This window comes from Asterias rubens, chromosome 15, assembly GCF_902459465.1.
Source record: "Asterias rubens chromosome 15, eAstRub1.3, whole genome shotgun sequence".
NCBI classification, from domain to species: domain Eukaryota; kingdom Metazoa; phylum Echinodermata; class Asteroidea; order Forcipulatida; family Asteriidae; genus Asterias; species Asterias rubens.
The window spans coordinates 3,319,723-3,335,452 of NC_047076.1; the positions used below are offsets into that span (position 1 = coordinate 3,319,723).

Here is a 15,730-nt window from a genome sequence, read left to right on the forward strand (position 1 = left end):
GATTCTGGAAAACGGGTCTCCGAGTAAAATTCAGCGACCGCAAAAGTGGCTTACAAACTGAACTGTTTTCCATTTTGTGAAACCACACAAAAAAGAAGGAAAAAAAAAGAAGGAAAAAAAGAAAAGACACTTTAATCTCATCACCAGGCATTGACATCGTAGAAGGGTAACCAACAAAAAAAGCTTGGCAGGAGCCATTTGAGGTAGTCCTGTGGGGCACCTCGGCCTTAATGAAACCCAGCCGTATCTAGAAGAACCAGATTGGCCAACATGGCTCACACAGACACAAGTACCTCCGGATTTCTTCTTATCACAGCGACGCTCTTCCTCGTCCTGGGACCGACGTTTCTCGACGCCAGCCCGTACCCGAAAAAGGTGAGAATTTTACAACTTTCCAATTATTACGAGTACGAACATTCTGAGTTAATTTCCATGGAATTTGGACGTGAGCGCAACTTTTATTTTTATTTTTTATTTTTTTGCAAAAGTGTGATTGTGAGAATGGTGTGCGATTTATCCCCCAGTCGAGACCTCTAGCGTGGTGTTTATTTATCATCGGTAACGAAAGACCTTGAATGTAGGAAAGGTCTACCAGTAGGTCAACCTAGTATAAATTATATCTGGGGTTGTATTTTTTTTTAATCGAGAGGGAGAAAAAAAGAGTGGAAAAGTGGTTAGGGTTTTGTTTTAATTTCTGACATCAAACAAAATGGCCGATGCGATGACGCGATGAGATTCGCGACCATTGTCTCGATGTCATGTTGCAATTCTCGGCCAAATCTCGTGAGAGTTTATGCATTACAACGGCGATCTAGGAGAACTTAGTCATTACCTCAAACAATTTTTTTTTTAATAATAAACATGTTTTGTTGTTTGAGAAAATCCATTGTTCACGTGTGACACGATGGTGTGTTAATTTGACACAACGACCTTCATCTTTGTCGCGTATCTTGTGTTCAACGAATGGGTTCTAATGATACAAAATGAGGAGCCCCAGACTATAGAGTTTACATTCAAATTTCAATGAGGTCAGATTGAGTTTAGAGGCATGGACACTATGGGTAATTACTCAAAATAATTATTAGCATAAAACTTTACTTGGTAGTGAGTAATGGGGAGAGGTTGATGGTATAAAACATTGTAAGAAACGACTCCCTCTGAAGTGACATAGATTTCGAGAAAGAAGTATTTTGATTTCGAGACCTCAAGTTTAGAATTTGGGGTCTCGAAATCAACTATCAAAAAGCACACAACTTCGTGTGACAAGGGTGTTTTTTATTCATTATTATCTTGCAACTTCGACGACCAATTGAGGTCAATTTTTCACAGGTTTGTTATTTTATGTATAATGTTGAGATACACCGAGTGAGAAGACTGGTCTTTGACAATTACCAATAGTGTCCACTGTCTTTAAACAAGAAAAACAAATCAACAAAATTGTACGAGGAATACTTTCAAAGGTTGCGTCCTTTTTCTAGAGTACGTTTATCAGAGAGTTCAAAATAATAAATAAATACAAATAATATGTTTTTTAATCGGTTTAAACAGTTGGAATCAAGGCTTGTTTATCTATTTCATTTAATTGCTTCGCCAATTGCAATATTTCGATAGGCCTACTACGGTTTTCCGGGCAGCATATAAAGTGAGTTATTATCGCATTCCTAAAAATAAATTGTAAGTCAACCTAACAAGGTAACACTTTTTACTTAAACTATCAGTGATATTTTCGCGAACATCAGTGACAGAGAAAACGACTTCTAACAACAGTTTTTTGTTTCGTCGTTTAAGGTTTGTGTTGCAAAAATTTGACGGAGTATAGTTCAAAATGGCCTCCTTTTCTACAGCTACGTCACAATTACACAATGTCCTCTTCCAAATTCAATAGATCTTGTTTAGGCAGTTCCTGCTGCAGATTTTTTTTTCAAATAAAAGACTTGGATTTAATGTATGTTTTTTTTATATAGATTGATTGTATGTTTTTCATAAATTCATATTATTAACAATAATTTAATGTGACACAGCACATCGTAAACCTTTTGAGCGCTTGTTAACGTTAACACATGTTTCCAATTTTCTAAAATCGGAAAAACTCTAACTCAATAACCGTAATCTGAACTACTTAAAAAGTTTGGAAAGTATCCATGATTGAATTTTCATATTGTTGGTGTCCATTTACCTCAATCCGTCGGCAAAACAAGGCCGTTGGTATTAAAGGCACTGGGGTCGATTTTACAAGGGAGTACAAAACTTACTTGGTAATTCGAGCAATGGAGAGCTGTTGGTAGTATAAAACATTGTAGAAACGGCTCCCTCTGAAATACAGAAGTTTTTAAGAAAGAGGACGGTAATTTCTCACTCAAATAATGAAAGACTTCAGGCCTGAAGTCCTTTTTACCATCTGAAACCACACTAATTTATGCAACGAGGGTGTTTTATCTTTCATTTTTCTCTTGCAACTTCGATGACCAATTGAGTCCGAGTTTTCATAGGCTTGTTATTTTATGCAAATGTTGGGATACACCAGGTGAGAAAAACTGGTCTTTGACAATTCCCCAGGGTGTCCCCAGCAGCCGATTTCATGAAACGCTAGGATTAATCCTATATCGAGTTAGGACGAGTAACTGACTCGTCTTAACATAGGATGGGTTCAATGCGTCTCAATGTCTATGGATACGGAACGTATAGGCATACTCATCTTTTAATTCATCAGATTAATCCGAAGTTTTAGGAAGAGTTTGGTGAAATCGACGGATGTGCCTTTAAGATACGGCCGGCTTGAGCTCGTCTGATGTAAGATCCCCCACGGACGCGTCGCACTGGTAAACTCGTTCAGCGCGACGTGCGGGTGAGACTTGGGTCAAAATACGACCACCACCTGCCACGTCAAACCCCCCATGCCACCGTGCAAGGCAAACTACTGCTTTACATAACACATAAATAAGTTGTATACTTGTCTCGGGGGTAAACGATAATTGTTATTGTGGAAGGACGTTAAAAAATAATTTTCGTAAAGTTTGTTTTCATCAAACGGCAAAGTTCAGATTTTACACCAAACACAAACAAAATCATTAGAGAAGTGCTCAATTTTTTTTCAAAGCTTTCTTTTTGTTTTAGAAATAAAGAAAGACACAAATAATGAGAAAAGGTTGCATTGTGAGCCATTTTCATAAACTCCAGGGTCTGGTCCATTGTTGGTTAGATGTGGCACGCAGTGGCACACAGAATCATAGCTGAAATCACACTTTTTTAAGCCAGTTTCCAAGTCGGACTGACACAGAAAATAGGTCAAACGCCACTGGGAACCGGTATCCGATATCTAGGTCAATTCTGACAAGGCGTTTTAGAATGTATGGATAATATGTAATACAAAAATTGTGCATCAACGTTGTTATAATGAGACACTATAAGAATATGTGTGTGTGTGTGTGTGGAGGTTTGCAGCCGCCATCTTTTTCTTCCAAACTTCCAGAAAAAGTCCAAAACGAAATAAAATCTTCGACACCCCTTTTTTATTTTATGGGAGTCGATAGTTGTTTCTGCAGCATGATACTGTAAAGGTACCTTATTCTAACCTAAAGAATGTGGGACATTACACTTCAATTTGTGAAGCTGGTGTTCAGACGCAGAATCTTTTTGATGAATCCCGGTTTCTCCTTTCCTATCTCGGTTCCTAAAGCCCGGTTGTTCTCTTCCTTTCTCCAAAGGTTCATGACTTATTTCAAGCACATCGAGATCGTCATCGTAGGGATGTGGACAGGGAGCCCAAATCATGGAGATACACAAGGCACGCCATAGACGTATTGAAGGCGGACTTAAACAACAATGACCTGTACTGTAAGTTGTCTTGATCAATTTCATCTCACCTCGATACATTAAAAAGGTATCTCATTAGGAGTAGAAACAATCCAAATATATAGCTGTGTTCGGAAAGAGTTCTTTGTATGGGACTCTTGAGGTGGCCCAACTATGAATCGCACATCTTCGCCGCTTTGTGCATATCGTGGGCTTACGGTGGTGCCGTTATGGGTTCTTTAACACAATAGAGTAATGGACCCCACAGGGGAATTCTTTGTTTACCCCATAAGAGCATTCATTAGAAAGGGGAATAATAGAACAGCAATAGCGGGACTTCATCATCCAGGCCTATCTACCCGACACGGTAGCAGACTATTCACAACATGACTTTTGACAACCCATTTCTTCCTTCTTTTTTATAGTTTGCAGAGGTGATCCCTTCCGAGGCGTCCAGTGTCCTGAGGAACCCTTTTGCAGCGCGTGGGATCAGATCTGCGACGGGGAGCAGCTCTGCGCCCTGGAGACGAGGGAGCAATGTCTAAACCGTTCGATCTCGTCTTACGGACGGCTGGACTCTCGGCTCTGCGACGGTGATGAGAATCCCAAATGGTGTCACTGGAAATACCAAGCCCCTGTCAGTGAGTAAGAAATAGATGCAAACCTCGAAGAGAGAGGCGGGAAATGAATAGTTTGTATAATTGCAGACAGCAATTGTATTACTACGAAATGGTAAATACCAAGTGAGTTACTATTTAAGAGAAAGCAAACTTGAAGAGGAACACACATAGTTTGAATTGCAGACAGCAATTAAATGGCAGCAACCAACCCTTCCATGGTGTCATGACCGAACGGTCTAAACACACCATAAGGAAGTCAAGCTATGTCGGTTCAGATCCCGGTCATGTCCATCACGATGCACACGTGTTAAGCAAGACAATCATTACACTTGTCTTGTCCTTTTGGTTTGAATGTGAAACCAATGGTCCCGTTTACTGGTTTGAAAAAGTGCCACAAAGACGAACCCAAATCTAGCATCTGAAAGCACACAACTTCGTGTGACAAGGGTGTTTTTTTTTTTTTCATGATTTATCTCGCAACTTCGACGACCTATTGAGCTCAAATTTGCACAGATTTGTTATTTTATCTATATGTTGAGATATACACCAGAAGTAAAAAGACTGGTCTTTGACAATTACCATAAGTGTCCAGTGTCTTTAATACCATAACTTTAAGATGATAAACTAAAGCATATCAACATCATGTACGTCTTCCCTTATAAAGGATGTGGTGAGGACATCTACCTCAGCCCCAAGAAAAAGAAGTACCGAGTCCAGTCGCCAAGATACCCCGATAACTACCCCAACGACTACTTCTGCTTCTGGACCGTCGCGGTGCCGGACGGTCACAAGATCGCCGTAAACTTCATGCGGTTCGACACCGAGCCGAACTACGATCTCCTCTCCCTCGGTACCGGGTATAATCGCGAAAGCTCCCGGACGATTATCATCTTCAAGCACAGCGGGAAGAGGGGTCCGCAACCTTCGCAGTTCGATGTGAACAGTAACGTCGTGTGGATTACGTTCAAGTCAGACGACTGGGAGAGCAGTAAGGGGTTCGTGATTGAATTCACTGACAGAGAGAAGAAGGGTGAGTAAGAAAACATGAAATTCATATAAATTCTCGGCACCTCAAAAAAAGATATTGACAAAATAGGGAAACCGCCAACATGCGGCACGTTAATCCGGAGGTTGTTGATTCGAGTCCCAGTTGTTTCTTTGTCCAGCCCCAAATCAATTATTGGAAATACATATTAAAGTAGGGGCTGGTAACACCAAGCAACAATACTTGTGATTTGTTTCAATTATATTTTCAAAAATCAATGTCCGGGGGAGCCAAATTCATTGATATTCTACACTGGACCACTCCAATATCTGACTAAGAGGGGTATCAGTTAACAGATTTGGGTAGTTTTTGACTTAAGGTATGAAAAGAACCTGCGGCTGAAACAATGCTCAGAGTTGTTCAATGTTATAGATTGTTATTTTCCGTATATCGCACAATACAAAGTCTTTAAATCTACGTTTCATGAGTTGGTCTACATGAGAACCATCTCAGTTGTGATGGTTTACAAAGGTTGAGTAGGGTAGGTTTCATGGTACCACGAACCGACCAACGCAGCTGACGTAAATTATTCGTCAACTTGTATGTTTTTTTCCCCCAGAATTTGGAGTGTTAGGAGTAAATCCATTCAACTCCCCACCCAACAGAGGTAGGCAATATCAAATTACTCATACTGAATTTTGTTTTTATAAATTTAAAACCCATTCAAATGGGATACAAACAGCTATAGATTAGTGTCGTTGGTTTCATGACCTGTGGCAATAATCACAAATGATCAGATGTGGGGTGGCATGGGTGGCTATGTGCGTAAAGCGCTCACCTACCATCACTGTGGCCCTACTACTTCCAAGCATGACTGCGGCTCCAACATGGTGGATCCACGCTCAGAGTTGTTTTGTATTATGGGAGTTATGAAAGAGAACATAGAGGGCGAAAAGAAGCGAAATGCTGCCGACCCATCGTATTTCACAGGGCATGCCTGTTACTAAAATTCAATAAACTATGTTATTGAAATCAATTAAATATACATTTCTACTGAATATAGAAGTAGTCTGATGTACAATAAACATTTGCTAACATGGTACATTGATATGCTTGTGAATTTGTACAGACTGTGGAGGGAAAATCTTAATGCCGGCTGAAGGGGAGACTAGATTGAACTCGCCCGGATTCCCCGAGTACTACGGCAACCACATGGAATGTGAATGGGTCGTGTCGATCGCCGAGGGCCTACGTATACGAATTCATTTCGAGCGTGTGAGTCTACCATCCGATTTACCTTTTAGTACTGCTGACGTCACAGTTCATTTTACCACTTCGTAGAGGGACAACGCCTCTCTTAATATTCATGCATGACGTCATAATTCTAACCCAAAATGAGGCCATAGGCGCACGTCCACCACCATTTGCAGTGGCTGCGCCTTCCTATGGCCTCGTTTTGGGTTAGAATTGTGACGAACTCATGCATAATATTAAGAAAGGCGTATTGGAAACCATAGGTTGCACATTGCGTCATCGACCGCCAACATTTCTGATAAACAACTCTCAGCCAATGATAGCCTGGAAAGCGTGCACATTTTCATCAAAGATGGCGGTCAATGACGTCATATTGTGCTTCCCATCTATTGTGTTTCTGCTCAGCTGTCAGAATTACATGACTCAGTTACAGCACTTTAAGCTTCGCAGTAAACACACCGTGACGTTATTAGTGCAGGGGTCTATTCGAATTTAAAGGTTCTTTTTTTAGTAGCAGGGCAGGTAGGGAAAATATTGTGGGAAAAGTATCCTTTTGTTCATTTTGGCGGCAGTGTGCAGCAAAGTTAGCTTTGCGTAGCCGGGAGACGTTTAAAGTTTAAAGGTCTCCAAGTCTACTGTTACAAATGGGGGCGATGTTCACTTGATAACCATTATTTACTTATTCACTTTATAACCAATGTCCACTTGATAACCATTTACTTGTTCACTTGAAACCATTTATTTGTTCACTTGATAGCAAATGTTCACTTGATAAATTTTTACTTATTCACTTGATAGCCATATAGTTGTTCACTTGAAACCTTTATACTTGTTCACTCGATAACCAATGTTCACTTGACAACCATTTACTTGTTCACATTGTAGTTTGACGTTGAGGAAGAAGAGGATCACCTCAGCGTTGGTAATGGAGTCAGCAGTAGGCGAGCCCCGATCCTGTATAAATACAGCAGTCGCACCAAACCCTCCGACATCATCTCCAGGGGTTCGGATATTTGGTTCAAGTTCGTCTCCAGTGTGGCGGTTTCACGGCGTGGTTTCGAGATCGTTCTCACTGAACAACCTACGAACGGTAAGGGTGAAGTGTGTGACTATTGTAGCTACTCAAGGTACAGGAAACATATATTTATACCTTGGTGGCCTTTGCAATATGTACCATTGATCTCCGTTTTGATTTGACATAGGGATCAACGTATGTACCACACCGAACTGTATCGACACCTTGCAATGCCCGCCATATTGATGTTGTAAAACAGTGGAAACGTGTGCACACGTGTACGCATGAAGCACAACTCTCAACCAATGATAGGTCTTCATTGACATCATTGAGGGAGCTGTTTCAAGTATAAACGATTCGGTACACATCAAGAAATGTTTCCTGAAGACGAGCATAGTATACTGTTCGAAACGTCGAGACCACACCGGCTCTTCTCAGAGCCAACACCCACAAAAGAGATGTACACATGGTTGTACCCGCAAGTTTACTTATTATTTATAGTTTCTTCCTATTATCCACACCACGTAAAGCTTCAAACAATATCAACTGTCTGGGTTATATTTCATTCTTCATTTTCCTTTCTTAGTAGTTCACTTTTAAAGGTAAAGACGTTGGCAAGGTTTAAATTTCGGTCGGTATGACTAACTGGTTGATCCGGGTTTTCTCTTTCTCCTGTTGTCTCTTCTCCTTCCAGATTGTGGAGGCATTTTCACGGTGCCAACCACCGGGAAACTGAGCATCGCCTCCCCGGACTACCCCAACGAGTACCCGACGCTGACGGACTGCCTCTGGCAGTTCCGCTCCGCCTCGGAGCGCCGGATCCACATCGGCTTCACGGAGTTCCATACGGAGTACGGCTACGACAGGGTGCAGATAGGCAACGGATTCGAGCCCAACGTGAACATGACCAACCTGGTCTTGCAGCACAGTGGGGACAATATGCTGGGGATTGAGGGCATGCTGGCTTTCCAGTCGTCCGGACCCGTGGCTTGGCTCTCTTTCAAGACGGACGAGTACAACCAGAGGAAAGGGTTCCGGTTTAATGTCTACAGCGAGGAGGGTTCTCCATGGTGAGTTTTAAATCTTGTTTGATTCTTGAGACAGGCAACGGGACCAGATTTGAAGCCTGTGTATTCTAAATGCCGGTATCTGGCATTACTCACGAGCCTCAGATGTTTAGACTAAACGTCCCAGCCGTGGCCGTTTGTACACATAACCAATAAAGAGTACTGAAAATAAACAGTAACCGCTCACAATGTGTCCTAGTTTTTATTTTTGTCTGTGTCTGTAAATCAATCACAATGCAAAATAGTGTAATTAAACGAAACTGTTTTTTTTCTCATTTTACTCCAATCACAGGATAGTGGAGTCGTCGGTCACAGAATCATCCCTCGACTCTGCGGGCGACTCTGAGATCCCCCTGGGCTCAGAGAGCAACCTCGAACTCCAACTTCAGGATCAAGAGATCGACCCCCAGCCGAACACCCCGGCACCGACGCCACCGAGGAAGAAAGGAGGAAAGAAGCCGAAGAAGCCTAAAAAGCCGAAAGCGACCACCGAAGTGCCGACCACTGAAGGGCCGACCACAACGACGAAGAAGCCCAAGACAACTCGACCTCCTACAACGACGGTTATGACCACCAAGCCGCCTACAACGACGCCTAAGACTACAACCGTCGCTATAGCCGTCGAGGAAAAGCCGTTCTACGAGTCGGACAGCCTGAGCGAGAGCTCCGACTACGAGAGCCGATTCTCTATCTCGTCCTCGCAATAGGCTTAAAGCTAGTCGTGTTCCCTGTATATATGCAAACAACAGCTGCGTACACCTAGTACTGCAGTTATTTCGCAGTGAGGGGCAAGACTAATTTATACAGTCGAGCCTCGTTTTGGTTACATTGATTATGAATCGATTTTTTATAAAGGTGACATCTTTTTTTATTAAAGGTATTCAGGTGATTACACACACCTCCACAGACGCAACGTGTCACAAGCCTAATTTGCATTTTGGTCACGTGCCAAATTCTTAAAAAAATTACGCTTGCTTACAAATTCTGCAAACATTTATAGATATGGATGATTTGTCTTAAAGATGGTTTTGAAATTATTGTCCCTGAGTTAAAACAGTTTATGCTCGATGCATTTCAAATTGACTTCGGTTCAGTTTTGGTTTCGGATATTTCCGTGACACTTCGGGTGATTTAGGAGAAAGACATAATCGTGTGTAAGCGTCCAGGATTGTGACTCAAAAGAAGGACAATAAAGACATCATTGAATTGTACCAATGGTGTATTCCAATAAATACTTCATTTTGTGTAGAAGTTAATTTGAATTACAGAATTGCCTAAACTTTGCCTTTTTAATATAATTTTACATACATTTTATGTAGACATTAATTAGTTATGGGTTGTGTAAGTTAAAGTTACAACTTTGTTTGGATTCATCAAAAGCACTAATCTGTATTTTATAAACAAACTCATGAAAACAAAAAGTAAGATATTGTGCTGAAAAAAAAGGAAAATGCATGATTTTGTTCATCCTAACAAGCGAGGGCGCTGTTTGTTCTTGGATTACAGGGGTAAATTGTTTAGCAAATTACTGCACAAGTTTAAATGACAGCGAGAAGTCATCTTTAGTATTCTCTATAGTTGTAATAGTTGTTTTTAGTATTCTTTTTTTTAAGTTAAATAATTTATACCACAGGCCTTTTTATGTTTTTTTTTAAAATAATAAACCGTTATTTTTCTCAAAGACACAGTGAACTAAACAAAATGTTAAAGCAGATTTCTTGCTTAGCAGAGATAACGGGAAACGAGGTAAATACGACCATGTACAGTGTATGCACATTGGCTGGTTGCCTTTGATTGCTTAGTTAATAGCAACAATTATTTGTAGCCCCACCTGCATGACGTCACGCTGTTTCATCTTTTTGTACTATGGTGATTTTGAACCTGTACCACGATTATGCTCACTCATACTTTAAATAGAATGATTGTATTCAACTATTTAGACAAAATGACTACAATTCACACACTATTTACTACAACATTTATATCAAATTCCTAAAATGTAAAGTAGAGATCTAGAATTTTCAATAAACTTCTTCTTTTGTGCGCATGTTAAAACTAACGTTGTGTTTGTTTATGTATTCCAAACTTGTAATGCTTTTATGAGACACTGTTATGGGCATGGCCGTTTTGAATGTCTAGTTCCCTATGTAAGGTGTAGAAATGGAAGCTGTTTTCGAGATTTCTTAAGAAGGGGTCACACTATCTTTTCCATCCAGCCTCGGTTTAGATACTGCATAGTGGGCTGAAGAGAAGCAAATCATTGTTTAGCAAATACAAAATGGCGGTGCGTTGAAAGCGTAGAAATATTTTGGTTTCTCAGTTTAATTGTCAATTAACTTTATATTTCCAGTTCATCCTTGGGACAAGGATTGTGATAAAACACATAATGGACGTAAAATCCCCTCCCCCTAAATATGAACAAAGTTTGTGGCGAATAAATTCCAGAATAGTACAACAGAAAGCACCCAAGAAAACAACTTTCTTTAAAACATTAACGATCTACACACAGAAACTAAATAATGTTTTCCAGTGAACCCCTCGCAATGACGTGACAAGTGGTTGCCCGCAGGACTTGCAATCACAGGGCTATTGGTTCGAATCCCGCCAGCTAACAGCCGATTTCACAACGACTATATAATAAGTAGTGTCGTCTAGTTACTGAATCACATATTAGCGATTCCAGAATAAATGTTTACAAAATTAAGATTTTGAAGGTAAACACAAACAATAGTAATACGCATAACATATTGTAAACTTGCTAGGAATCTGTGTGGCACCCAATGTTACAAGTGATGAACACCCATTATATTACATTTGGCAAAAAACAGGGGTCGGGAATGGTTGGGTCTCCTCCATCCCCACCTCACCAGCGCCACCACTTATTGTCCATAAATCATTTTTGTAAAAATATATTTGCCTCGCAACACGCTTCATTCTCACATAGTGAGTTGACCTTTATTTTGAGATGACCTTAATTCAAAGGCTAAACTAGAGCGCTCAAGGTTATAGGGTAACTTAAGTTTTTTTTTCTCACAAGTGAAATTTAATAAATAGGGACGACCCTGAGTAAAAATGTTCAAACTTTAAAGGAGCAGTGGTTGTGCATTTTGATGTTTGATGATATTAGTGGCCGGCCATTGTGATTATCCCCTTTTCAGACCTAAATTTAAGCAAAAATTTTGACAAATCTTTAACCGAAATATCGTTTGAGAACTTACTCAATCGTTTCAATATATTATAATGGTTTCTTATATAAACAGCAAAAATAAATACAGTTTCAGTGGGAAACCTTCACACACAAATTCAATGAAATGATTGTAGTTACAATGTGCGTTTAAGTAAATAACTCTTGGTGGGAAATCCTCACACAAAAATACAATTAAATTATAGCATTATATAGTGTGGGAATAAGTAAATAGGTAAACTTACAGTCAATCCGGACACACGGTTCCATCCATTGAAATCTCGTCATGCCGAATACCGTCCTGCTTCTCACATTTGGTGTTTAATTTCATCCTTTGGCAATGTTTTAGTTTTGAAAGCTCAGACAAGCTCTGCATCAATCTATCTTCAAATTCTGCTTGCAAGATCGGGAAGGTCAGGAAAATTGTGCAGAGTGGCTGGACAGAAGTCATTTCTCTGCTGGTTACGGTGGGTCTTTCTGAACACAACCCTCATGCTTGGAATTGGTCTCAAACTGTCTTTTGTATACTTGACATTCTTTGCCCTGGCCAAAATCATTTGACTGACTTGTTGGCAATGGTCAAACATAAAAGATGTCTTAAATAACTTGAGAATGTCCTGATGGCCTGCCTGGACTGTTACATAACCTGAAACATATAAGTGAAATACCTGGGTCACAAAAATAACGCATGAACAATGGTAATGACGAACTATAGGAGGACCGCCAACAAAGTGCTAGATAATCAATCCCCAAATAAAAAATAACAATGAAATGAATAAATCTATCAGTGAAGTTATGTCAACCTTAAGGAACTTCTCGTAAAGGAATAACTTGAGATTTGCTGTGACCACATGGACACAGACAACTAGGTCACTAGTGCACATGTACCCCAAGGGACTGTGGGTGACCATTCTACCTCCATGGAGTGGCCAAAAGAGGGTCTCGAGGCCGAAAACTGCACTAACATGCCCGAGAGTGGCTGGGGGGGGGGGGGGTAGGTGTGCACTAGTGACCGAGATTAACACAACTGGAAATACCCTGTTTTAGCTTAACTGTTAAATTCAACAATGAACTCATGAGTATCAACATTTGGCAATTTATTCTCCATTTAATAGTCCCATTAGATTCAGTTTTTAACTTGCCGCTCATAAATCATGATAGGGCGCCGTAACCATTCAAAAATTCCCTAGACCCGGGAACTAATTCCAGAATGTACACGGGCCGTCTAGCTCACATTAGATTGGATTATTTTTATGCTTATGTTGGTATACACCAAGTGAGAAGACTGGTCTTTGACAATTACCAAACGTGTACCTTCCCTTTAACCGGGACTTGAACCTCAGGATTAACGTACCGGCGCTCTACCAACTGAAGTATACTCAACACTATGTTGGTATATTTCTTGCTCTTTGGTTGGTTCAACTATCTTATTCCAGTCAATATTTCCACATAAGCTTCACTCAGTAAAGTTTTAAAAAAATAATTCCGTAAATTTCAAACCGCTGCTGTAAGTCCAAGTCCACACGTTTCTAATTAGTTTATTACCAAAGCAATAATTGCAGAGCCGTCGTTCAGGACACATAATGTTATGATAAAAATACGATTATTGGGAAATATTAGTCCCAGCGAGAGTTGGCCTTTTGGTAATTCAACTGTCGCACGTCACAAGGTGGCTACGTGACAACAGGTGTCACCCTGGGGTTGTTAAAGGGAGAGTTGTGTTCTCCTAAAAAGTCACCCCAAAATAACCCGTCCTGGTTCTGGTTAAAGGTAAAGTATACCTTTGTTTTTACCGTTTGATTGTTTTAAAGGAACAATACAGAATTGGTTTTTGCTAACAAAACAGTTGATGGCCGTGTAAGCACTATATGTAATCCACCATATACATAAGCTAACACACCTGTAGAAGTTTGAGATCGATCGGCCATCTGGTTCTCGAGAGAACAGTGAAAAACCGATTACAAATTGTGCATTGCATCGATGCCCAAAAAAACATGAATAAAATGCTCACTGAGCGATAAACTCCAAACGCGAAGTTAGATTATTTATTTCTCATCAAATATGACATTTCAGACAGATATATTTCAAGGGATGTTTTTAACTAACATCATCATTAGACCGTGTAAGTTTTATGCAGATCTGTAATCTTCACGATTTTTGTTTCTTACCAATTCTGTAACGTTCCTATATAAAAATTTAATTTCAAATTCGCGTTTTTTTAGAGTTGCAAGCAAATCTGTAGCAGTTTAGTGTCCAGACACGCAGAAATAATAATTCCCAATAGGGAGAAACCTTACTTCAGTAACGCTTCTCGGGTTAAAATTGTGGGCCAAACAAACTGATATCTTTTTACATAACAACTTTAACTTCGAAGAGAAATGTTCTCAAAATACTGTTTACTATCGAAAGCTGTCGTAGGCTTCTGAACAAAAAGCTTGTATTGCCACTAGTGTAAAAATTATTACCAAACACATACCCCCCCCCCCTGTCATCTAAAGGGTGTTACACTATGTTGTTCTCCATACCTCGAGTATACAAAGACAAAACGATATCTCCCGCTAGTGCCATAATAGCAATATAGTTCAAATCATAGGGCGGCCATCTTGTTTTCTTCCACTATAAAACACAAGATTGGAGGCTCCTTTTGCATAGGTGAAATCAATTATTCAGTAATACTATTGTTACAAATAGAGAAAAAAGGGGATGACTGCAAGGTCTTTTGAAGACCCTCATATTAACCTCTATGATTACAGCTTATAGCCTAGAGGTTGGTTTTTAAATAAATATTAAATTAAGTCTGACAACTTGTGGCACACGTCCCTTGACTGTCCAATTTTTTTACACGGATTAAAAAAAGCCCGGCATGTTTTGTTTTGCTTCAGTTTAATCAAAACCAAAACTATACTCAAAAGAGATTTACACGAGGTGCTACCGCAAACCCCACATTAGACTCCAACCATGCGAAGTTTCAAATTATAACATTACAAATCGGCACTTGAACTTATTTTGTACCCTAAAAATCTGAATTCTGCGAAAGAATGACAGATCCCTCCCTTTAACCTTCAAGAAAGAGAAGACAAAACTCATACAAGATTCACTCAACCGCAAACCTCACCTTATTATACTCCCACCATAGAATCCCAACATAATTATCTGCAATTTAATAATTGTTTTGTTCCGTCATTTCTTGTTTACAAAACCCTAAATTCTGCGAACGAATGACGCAGCCCTCCCTTTAACCTTCAAGAAATAAAAAGAACCAAAAAAAAAACCTCATACGATTATGAGGTAACAAGTTAAACCCCGTAGGGCGGCAGTTCACGGCGAGTCAGCCTTCCAGTAATTCGACTTTAAGCGAAACCCAGCCGGCGGGCGCCCCGTGATTGGTCGCGCAAGCCCCCGGAAGGTCTCCCCCTCCGGTGCGCTCTGATTGATTCTCCATACTGGACATCCAAACCATTTTGGTGTTAATTCTTTCCTTGACGATTCACACCGCTGTACTTTATATAAAAAAAACAATACCCTTTGTTGTAACCCACTCTTAAAAGTTACAACCTTTTAATCCAGCCTTATGGTTTGGAGTAAACGCAATTGATGAGTGAATAACCGGAAAGAGTAGGTGGTGGATTTTATATATAAAAAAAAAATCGTTGATGGATCGTAAAAAAAAAGAGGGCAGCAACCTCGGTCATATCCACTCCGCAGAACATAAATCTCTCCCTGAGAAAATGACAGCTTGCCAAGTTTGCCATTAGGTTCTTATGTGCCCGGTCTAGGGGTGAACTGGGGTGTGTGTGTACCTAAAGGTTGTCT

The 15,730-nt window shown here is 40.1% G+C and overlaps 1 protein-coding gene across 1 annotated transcript; it reads left to right on the top strand.

The window, feature by feature from the left end:
• LOC117300083 (bone morphogenetic protein 1-like) lies at positions 1 to 10,792 on the top strand. The gene is made up of 9 exons (XM_033783768.1): positions 1 to 375; positions 3,705 to 3,834; positions 4,218 to 4,433; positions 5,077 to 5,442; positions 6,017 to 6,064; positions 6,527 to 6,672; positions 7,537 to 7,741; positions 8,361 to 8,736; positions 9,026 to 10,792. The coding sequence occupies exons 1-9, from the start codon at positions 271 to 273 to the stop codon at positions 9,438 to 9,440; spliced, it is 2,007 nt and encodes a 668-aa protein (XP_033639659.1). The 5' UTR covers positions 1 to 270; the 3' UTR covers positions 9,441 to 10,792.
• Positions 10,793 to 15,730: the final 4,938 nt, after the last annotated feature.

Bases quoted from the DNA above. Each gene is read 5' to 3' on its own strand.
- LOC117300083 (XM_033783768.1), top strand. From the start codon at position 271: ATGGCTCACACAGACACAAGTACCTCCGGATTTCTTCTTATCACAGCG. The intron at 376-3,704 runs GTGAGAATTTTA...CTTTCTCCAAAG, and splicing joins CCAGCCCGTACCCGAAAAAG to GTTCATGACTTATTTCAAGC. The intron at 3,835-4,217 runs GTAAGTTGTCTT...TCTTTTTTATAG, and splicing joins AAACAACAATGACCTGTACT to TTTGCAGAGGTGATCCCTTC.